The sequence below is a fragment of the Corylus avellana genome, chromosome 5 (assembly GCF_965113065.1).
Source record: "Corylus avellana chromosome 5, dhCorAvel1.hap1.2, whole genome shotgun sequence".
NCBI classification, from domain to species: domain Eukaryota; kingdom Viridiplantae; phylum Streptophyta; class Magnoliopsida; order Fagales; family Betulaceae; genus Corylus; species Corylus avellana.
The window spans coordinates 27,008,808-27,019,174 of record NC_142494.1 but is presented as its reverse complement, the minus strand read 5'-3'; the positions used below and the strand labels follow the sequence as shown (position 1 = coordinate 27,019,174).

General features: G+C 38.1%; 1 protein-coding gene across 1 annotated transcript; it reads left to right on the top strand.

Moving 5' to 3' along the window:
- Nucleotides 1-349: 349 nt before the first annotated feature.
- On the top strand, nt 350-10,367 carry LOC132180778 (receptor-like protein kinase FERONIA). Its single transcript, XM_088516852.1, is given in 7 exon segments — nt 350-1,932; nt 1,972-2,364; nt 8,516-8,701; nt 9,623-9,669; nt 9,671-9,834; nt 9,837-10,164; nt 10,166-10,367. Coding segments are annotated over 7 exon segments (2,517 nt in total). The 5' UTR covers nt 350-735.

Below are 10,367 nucleotides of genomic sequence, written 5' to 3'. Positions count from 1 at the left end.
ACTCTACTGAACACCACACCATCCAAGCTGCTAAAGCTTCGGTCACTGCTGATCGAGTTCAAAATATGGGGTTTTGTTGAGCACATGGAAGCCAAAATGCACTTCTCATGGTCTCGTATTATCACTCCAATGCTCATCTTTTTCTTTGTTGTATTAATCGCTTCATCTCAGTTCACCTTTGCAACACCCAAGGAAAGACCTTTTCATACCTGATTCGAGACAAATCAATTATCATGATGTTGTGAAGTTTCTCCAAAAGGCTCTTTTGCGTTTTTTTACCAACTAAGAGGGTTGAACATGCGGACAAATACCGTTTGTATTCGTTATTCGCAATTATTTACTATTTGCTATTCACTATTTACTATATGCATATATGGCTGCAAATATGCTTAGCAAAAAATATTGATGATAGCAGTTTTAGTTAGGCGGATAGGGCACATCAGAATGAGAGTTATTCTCCGCACGAATTTTCTTCTCCTGACTTTTCTGCTCGAAGCGGACCCCTTTGTTTTTGTCTGTTTATCTTCTTTTTGGGCGTGACGAAAAAACTATTCATGTATAATGTTCAAAGTCCTTCCGAGTCTTCGATGCCTCTCTCCTCATCACTCGTGGGTCCGCGGCCCTGACTTTTTCTGTCGAACGTGTCAAACTTTGTTGCTTGTTTGATACCCCTAAATCATCAGCGTCAACCTTTGAATCTATTTACCCTGTCTCTCTTTCTCTCTCTCCGCAACAATGTGGAACCGAAGCAAAACACGTCTTTGGACCACCCTCTTACCACGTGTTACACCACTCTACCTAACATTCTTTCTGTACCACCTGACCAGCACCGTCGCCGGTAGCTCGCCGTCTGCTTACACCGCGGTTGATAATATTCTCCTCAACTGTGGCTCCTCCGGTAATTCAACTACTTTAGACGGTCGGACCTGGATTGGGGATCTGAATTCAAAGTTCTCTCCCTTTGAACAGTACTCACAAAACAAGGAATCTTTGACCGCCATCGCAGTTCAACAATCCCCCTCTGCCGTCCAAGTACCCTATGTCACTGCCCGGATCTCTCTCTCCGCGTTCACCTACATGTTCCCGGTCACCGCCGGCCAAAAATTCATTCGATTATACTTCTACCCGGCTTCATACCCCAACTTTGATCGTTCTAAAGCCCTCTTCTCTGTCAAAGCTGGCCGTTTTACTCTTCTCAATAACTTCAACGCTTCACTCACAGCAGATGCCGATGATGATCCTGGGGATACCATATTCAGAGAATACTGTGTCAACATCGAGGAGGATCAGAGGTTGAACATAACCTTCACCCCGAGCGGTTCTAATTCATATGCTTTCGTCAGCGGAATTGAAATCCTGTCGATGCCTTCCAATCTCTATTACCCTCCGTCTGACAATGAAGGGCTTTTTTTTATCGGCCAGCGGAACCTGTACCACATCGATAACGACACTGCTCTCGAGATGGTATACAGAGTAAATGTTGGAGGCCGCTCCATCTCACCGGCCGAAGACACTGGCATGTTCCGGGGCTGGAATCAGGACGACAAGTACTTGACACAATATGAAGAACTTGTTCTACCTTTTAACGATACTATTGAACTCAAGTTTACCCAGGTACCTGCGTACACGGCACCAGAAGAAGTCTATCAAACTGCCCGGACTATGGGGACGAACAAAACGATCAACAAGAGCTACAATCTCACCTGGGAATTTCCCGTAGATTCTGGCTTTTATTACCTCATTAGGCTGCACTTCTGCGAGTTTCAACCAGAGATCATCCAGCAACACGACAGAGAGTTCCTTATTTTCATAGCAAATCAAACCGCGGAGGAAGCAGCTGACGTGATAAAATGGAGCGGTGGAAATGGTGTTCCGGTATATAGAGAATACGTCGTTGCGATGTTTGGCAAAGAAGGCGTGAAGAAAATGAAGGTCTGTATCGCATTACAAGCAAACCCGCAAGATTGGAAGACTTCTTACAGTGATGCAATCTTGAACGGTGTCGAAATCTTTAAAGTAAGCGCCTTTAATGGCAATCTCGCCGGACCCAATCCAGACCCACTTCCATTGACCCCTCGAACAGTCATGCCACCAACTCCGCCGATGAAGTCGAAGAATAACATAATAACAATAGTTGTCGTCGTTGGTGGAGCTTCCAGCTTTGTTGTGCTGTCGATCATCGGGTTCTTGATTTTACGGCGGCGCCAGAGTGCTAGCGATGGTACAACATGGTGGGGTCCAAGTTCTTTCTCTATGACCAAGTCAATGAAGACCCACACGTCATCTCTACCGTCCTCTCTTTGTGTTGTCACGTCTCATTACCTTAGATTAGAGCAGTTACCGACAACTTTGATGAATGAATCCTAAAGTTTTTTTTTTTTTTTTTTGTGAGTGCAATTATCGTTTGGCAGACTGATGTTCTCGTGGGCAGTGTTGTATGAGCTAGATTGCGAATCGTACAATTCTAGCATAGCCTAGCCTTTTAGTATTATTATTATTATTTTTTATCTCTTAAGTTGATGCAAAATCCTCTTTCACGTCATTACATATATAGGGCTTAGATGTGTTTGTGTATCTTTTATCAAATGTCTTTTACCCAACATTTGATAAAAACAAAGATATTCATACTTTATACTTAATAAATTCGCAAAGTGATGAGACTAAACGAATTACCAGCAATAAATGAAACTAAACATTTAACAATCAAAAGTGAAACCCAACCCAAGAAGGTGACTGAACCCCAACAGTGATGAGACTAAACGTAGCTTGTGGGTTATATATATATTGAGTTCTCAAAATAGAAATAGTAACAAAAAATTCAAAATATAAAATATTTATCTCCCATCCAAGAAGGCTTTACCTTGGGTTACCAAAAATCAGCTATATTTCTTAAAGTATAAGAAATCAAAACCCCTTCCAAGAAACATGGTTCGAATTGACTTTTTGATTAAATACATTGGGTCAAAAAAAAGAAAAAAAAAAAAAAAAGAGAGAGAGTATTTGTTGCATTAAATTTATGTAGAGTAAAAAATGAGGGATCCAACTGATTTACTGTACTTCTGCTGTAAAAAAAAATCAAGCGCCCAAATTGAGCGAAATTTTTTTAAAACCAAACAACGTCATTTTTTAACCAAATTCAGTTTGCTTCGATCAAACAATGTTTTTGACAGTGTTTAAGGGGTAGGGGAAGAGCGGCTCGTTTCATTATTGCTTTAGCAATTTCCTACAATGGAACTTGTGGACAAGACTTCAGAGGTAGGGGTTCCGTGGTACACAGCACTAGAAAGGGAGGCTCCTTTTCCTTACTTTTGACAGATTCCAATTTACAAAAGGGCACCTCTAACTTACTTTTACAGTTCACTGTATGAAATTAGAATTGCGTCCCAGTGAGATATGTCCACTTGCTAGCTCCAACTAATATGGCAATCACGGGGCGTGTTGAATTTCAGATTTTGTCTGCATTAAAGAAACAGGAACAGACATCAGCTGAAAATAACATAATATGTTAACAATTCTCTAAAGTCTAAAGTATTAGACTTAAAAACCTTGAATTTTATTATTTGGTGATTGCAGTTTCAACTAATTGTGATATAAGTGACATTAATTATCTGCATCTTGCTTGCATGTTCCTAATGGACATTTATGTTTCAGCAGGCTTAAAGGGACATTGTCCCCAAACACATTCTAAATTTTTCGAAAGAGACATTACAACATATCAAGCACTCTTCAGGACGTAAAATTAAATTCAAACATAAGTGAGATCATTTAGAATGAGAAAAAAGCATCATAGATCAAGTCCCTTACCTGAGCTTCCATCACAGATCATGGACTGCGGAAGAACTTTGTACGGGTTCAGTATCCCATTGGGGTCCATCAATTTCCTGATGGATGCCGGTAGACAGGGGCGGATCGGATATTTACTAAGGCAGGCATTTTTTTTAATGAATAAAATAATAAAATAAATTTAAAATATTAAAAAAATAATTAAATATAAAAAAATATTTTGTCTCCTTTTTGTGCTTTGCAAGTTGCACGCTGTTGTGTTATTATTATTATTTTTCTCTTGCATGCATGTTAACAATATAAATATTAAAACAATTAATAAGAATGAAATCATTGGAAAGTTAACCAAAACAGAGTTTCTTCCTAAAACTTTCATGGTATCCAAAGCCTATTGGCTAACGCCTTTGCCTTTGTTCCTAAACTTGGTTTATCTTCCCTTGGTGGTAGCACCGCCAGTGTCGGCTTAGCCCACAGCCCACGCTGGCAGTGCTCTGAGAAGGCTCTACAAGAGTTGTTCTCACTCTTTCAAACCTTTTATCAAACACCTCACCTTCACTTCTGTTTCTCCACTATTTTACACCCAACACCTCAAATAGAGGTTCCTCCAAACATCTCCAAACCTCCTCTTCTCCAAAAAAAAAAAAAAAAAAAAACAAACAAATTTAGAGTTCCTGGATCCACCCTTGCCAGTAGATGCTCATGCACCTGTCCAAACAAATTCCCCTTTTTAGACGAGATCTAGAAAGAACCCACAACAGATTGTACATGGCAAATTATTTTCCTTACTTCTGACAGCAATGAATTGACTATAAAAAAAGCACAATGACTTTCTGAGATAAATCCACGAACCCAAAACACACCCGCTTAAACTATTAACCTAGCTAGAAACGTAACCGCTACATATTCGTCAAACCATACGTATCTACTAAACCATGCAAAAAAGAAAATTAACTACTCTAAAGAATGTTGCCATGTTGTCCACATGCTCTGGCTACGTCTAAACCACTCTCTTCGCACGTCACGTAGATCGATGGAGCTCTTGAGCAAAAATTGCAGAAATTAGGATTTTCTTTAGTTTATTTGAAGTTATAGTGGAGGGGTATTTTTGTCTCATCAAAAAGTAAAAAGACAAAAATACCCCTCCCCTATAATTAACTGGATATTATCCAGTTCGAATAAACTGGAGAGGATCTTGTTCTAAATTGCTACTCTCACCCTCGTCGTGGCTTCAACAATAATAGTCGGGCCAATGATATATACTGCATTCCAATTAACTTTTGTAAAACTCATAGTAGGCGTTGTCCAATGGAGTCATGGATGTCTCCCTTTCCCGTCATTCACACATCTTTGTATTTGCATTTTGTTATTAAAGGGTAACTCAGTCGGCTGTGGACCATGCCTAATGAAGCGCGTAGGTCATTAGTTCGAATCTCCGTCCTTATTTTCTTGTGTGGACATGTAAAAGAAAAAAAAAAAATTGCATCTTGAAAATTCATTAGAGTCTGATGCATTTCTCACAAGTTTGCCGGAATGGCAAAATTGCCCTCCATATATCACCAAATTTTGCCTAGGCCACAACCGGCATGAGTTCAACCTCCTCATCATCTAATTTATTTTTCATATCTGGCACAATGTGAATAAACTACCCACTCCCCGTGCAACTCTTTTGTATCTTCGTCCTACACATATTTCGTGCATCTCTTGCCGCTGGACAACTCCACAAAATATATTCTTTATTCTCCGGCTCTAACTCACATACTTGGCATAATGAGTCATTGATTATCTTTCTCTTGACCAAATTATCTTTTGGAGCCTAAAATTTCTAAATAATAAGCCTAAAAATCCTTAATAATAGAGATCAGGATAAAAGTCCTTATGATGGATATTAAAGCCTGGAGAGTAATATTAACCAAACAGAAATTCCGCAATAATAGAGATAAAAGCTTATGACATAATATTCTTCAAATAAAAATAAGTCAATGGTAAGAATCAAAGCATCCCTTTGGTACCAATAAGTCAATGGTACCAATAAGGATTCGGGCAAACTAATGTCCTCTGGGACAATATTTTCTGAGATTATGAATCCTAGAGGTCTGTGAAAGAAGATGGTAACTGGATTTTTATTATGACTCATTTGGAGTCATATTAGGAAAAAGCATAAGGTTTGCCAGGAGTTCATTCTATTTCACGACTGAAGCAAGATGATAGTGTTAGTGCATGCATGATGCATCTGATTGAACCACTTCTAAAGTTGTAAATTATTGGGGTTCTTCTTGACTTGGCTTTTGTGATAATTTAGATACTGATTAAGCAAGCGGGGGTTTTCAATATTGAGTGCAACTATTGTCTCTGAAAATGACAAATGTGGTGAAGCTATATTTCCATATTAGAAATGTAAAATCCTTTAAAATATTGTCTATTTATGTTATAGAGCCTAAACATATTATACCGTTAGTAGACTATTTAGTTATCATTAAGGCTCCATTTGTTTTGACGTAAAATGCTTTCCATCGAAAAATATTTTCAACATAAAATATTTTTCTGAAAAATGATTTCGGTGTTTGACGTATACAGAAAATCACAATTATATATATTAAACTCTAAATTATGAAAATGTTATGACCAAGTCTTAGAGGTGTCCAAAGCGAATCCCACAAGGACCCCACTGCGACTCACCCGGACCCTGCCTAGACCCTGTGGGGACTGCATCGGGATTAGCTCGGGACCCGCCCAGGACCTGACAGGGACATTTTCATAATTTAGAGTTTAATATGATTTTCCGTACAAACCAATTACCGGAAAATGTTTTTGACTGAAAAACATTTTCTGACATCGGGGATCTGACCGGGACCCCGCCTGATTTTTTGTACATACCAAATATCGGAAAATGTTTTCTAAGAAATCATTTTCCAGGAAAATGTTTTCCGCCGACAATATTTTCTGATGTTGAGTCCTGATCAAGTCCCGGCAGGGCCTGGCGGGGTCCCGGGCGGATCCTAGACAGGTCCCGGGCGGGTCCTAGACAGGTCCCAGGCGGGTCCTGGTCAAGTCCCAGCAGGGTCCGGATCAAGTCCTGACGGGTCTTGATAAGGTCTGTCAATTTGAGAATGAGATACTTAAACTCGACAAATGGTTTACGATTTTCAAAAATGAAAACTATTTTTTGAAAATTAAAAAAGAATTTTTGGTCAAAATAAAAATATTTTCCGATAACTATTATTTTATGTCGCAACAAACACTCGAAAATCTTTTTATAGCAAAATAAACGGAGCGTAAGTCTTATATATAGATACACGCCAAGTATCTGGAGGAAGAAGCTTGCGTGGAAGACAAAGGATAAGAGAGGTTCACCTAAGGTGTCAATGAAATTATTTCCGATGTTTAAGTTAAAGAAAGAAGAGAAGGCAAAGTATATGTAAGGGAAGAGTGAGAGTATCCGAAGATACTACTCCTTTTATTGGCTTGCTGTTCTCGTCTCCTTCAAGTGATCAATCATAATCTGAATAGATGATTACATATTATTAGTTAATCATAATTTGAATAGTTTGTGGGCGCAAGTTGTTTTAATATAATCTTGTGTTTGCAACAATGTTGAAGTTTGTGGTTAGATATCAAGTAGAATAAATTAGAGCAATGTTCAAGTTCATTTTTCTCCGATTAAAAAAGATTTTTGGTGCATTAAGATGAAGGCCTTGTTTCTTTCCTTAGATTTATTGGGCATTGTAGAATCAGTGTATCATAGCTCAATAAATTGAGTAGTGTGTCCGCCAGAAAGTGACAGATAAAACAACCACAAACTGTTCAGCACAAAATGCACTGTTCATAACAAAATAAACATTAGGGGGTGACTTTATATGCTATTTCTCACATTAATTCATTGAAAATGGAGAAAAGAGTTTACATTAGAAACTGTTCAGCCACAAGATTAGCAAAGCCACACCCTTTTTCGGATTTTAATATGTCAGAACACTATGATATTGATATTGTAGTATGATTAGGGTACGTTGCTTTTGCAATTTCAATATAAAGTTGAAAAGTAGCAATTTTAAAACATGTGATTTGAAAACCTGATTTTTAAAACATGTAGTTAAACGTTTGGTAAAATCGTGCAAACTCATAATTTCGCCTTAACTTAAAGTTAACATGTTGTCCATTAAAATAATCTTTAGAATAAAGTAAATTTCATTTTGTGCAAATTTTTTTTGCATGCAATGATCAATTATTTGTAGCTTAACACAAAATATGCCAATTGTTGAAATTAAATGTCTTGCAGCGAAAATGACTTCTACTTATCATTTGAAAAAAATATTAAGAGTAAAATGCGAGAAGAAAGATTTTTAAATTTTTTTTTAAAAAAATTATTAGTTAGTATTTAAATATAAAAAATGCTCATCTAAATTTGTGGTTTTAGAGCATTCTCAGCAGACTCCCTTATAGGGAGTCTGTTCCCTATATGTAGGGAATATGTCAAAAAAATCACAAAAAATGTCTCACAACAGATTCCCTAAATGGTTCCTTAAACCATCAGATGCTACAGTATTGGGTTCTACTGTAGCGATCCTTATGATTATTATATTGAAAAAAAAAATCTCTCTCCTCTCTCCTCTCACGTCTCTCTCTCCCATCTCACCAAACGGTCGGACGACACCGGGGTCCTCTACCAGTCAAACACAATCGTTCTCTCTCACCTAGGTCCTTTCTCTTCCATAAAAGACTTGGTGTTTTTCATTAGGGACCTCTTTACCAGGTTGCAAATCGGCGAGACGAGTTCAAGAACAAATCTCTGGAGCCCTTGCTTCACCTCCTCGACAGAGATGAGAAATCCACACGCTTGGTCGCCAAAGAAGGATTCACTTGTTGGATTTCAACCATAACAATTCGATTGTCTGGGGCCCTTGCTTCGTGTTCAAAGAAAGGGGTTTGGGGCCTCTGCTTCGGATTCTCGAGCCTGGGTCGATGCCTATGAAGGAGAAAGCTTCAACGACGGTCGAGGCTATCACCGCCGATCCCATCGGAGAGAACGAAATTGAGGGAGAGAGAGAAAAACGAAACAGAACGGAAAATCATCGGAGAAAAGAAAATCAAATCAAAAAAATTAAAAGAATCCAAAAAAATCAAATCTACCTCTTTTGGATTCTGAAAATCAAATCCAAAAAAATGAAACGGAACCATCGAAGAGAAGAAAATATGATGGAGAGAGAGAAAGTTTGTTTAATAAATTAAAAGAATAAAATAAAAAAAGTAAAATAATAATAATAATATTTTAATGCTATAGTGAATGATTAAGAGAAGCTATTATGGTGTATTTTGATATAGGGAAACAAAAAGTAGTTTGAATCCTTAAATGTAGGGAAAATGATAAGGAAGCTCTTGGGAGTGCTCTTAGAGCATTTTCAGTAGACTTCTTATAAGGGAGTCTGTTCCCTAAGTTTAGGGAATATATTCAAAAAATCGCAAAAAATGTCCCACAACAGACTCCATAAATGAACCATAAATATTAGGATTGTTATAATGGAACCTAAAACATTGGGTTCCACTATTGCAATCCTTATGATTATTAAAAAAAAAAAAAAGATTCTCTTTCCTCTCTCATCTCTTCTCCCATGAGTCATGTCTCACAATTCTCTCTCATCTCTCCTCTTATATATATAATATAATTTTAAAAAACAAATATTTTAATGATAGAATGAATAATTAAGGGAAGTTATTGTGGTGTATTTTAACATAGAGAAGCAAAAAGTAATTTGGATCCTTAATATGGCAAAGTTATTTATGTGGAAGGCATTACATAATTTGCTACCAACTAGGGTGAACTTGACCAAGAAGGGAGTGATCCAAGATACTTTATGCCCTATATGTAGACGTGAAGACGACGAATATTCATCGTGAAGACGGCGAATATTCTTTTGGATGAAAAATGGGAGGCCAAGGTATCGGATTTTGGTCTGTCCACAATCAGGCCAAACACCATGTCCAAGACCCACATAAGCACAGTGGTCAAAGGCAGCATGGGGTATATGGATCTGGAATACTATCGACTTCAGCAGCTGACTGAAAGTCCGATGTGTACTCTTTTGGTGTAGTGTTGTGTGAAGTATTGTGTGCAAGACCACCGTTGCTTCGTACAGTTGGAAAGAACCAAGTGAGCCTGGTGCACTGGGCTCTAGAGTGTGATCACAACAAAATGCTTGATCAGATTGTTGATCCGTTTTTGAAGGGTGTGATCACGCCAGAGTGTCTCGAGAAATTTGGTGAGATTGCGGTGAATTGTTTGCTTGATGATGGAACCGAAAGGCCATCCATGAACGAGGTAGCGTGGGGCCTTGAGTTGGCATTACAAATGCAAGAGAGCACCAACTATATCAGTTTTCATAGGGAAAATGAAGGGACCCCTCTTTCAAGAGTCGGCAAAAGGTGATAGTGACGACATGTTTACATTTAGTGGTGAAAGGGCATTGAATGCAAAAAGTACCAGTTCGAGCATGACATAAAATTTTGCTAATAAGGATTCTGATTGTTTGTTGCCTAAGACTGTGTATTCTCTTAACACATGGTTGCAAGAGGACGATGAAAGAATGTTGTAA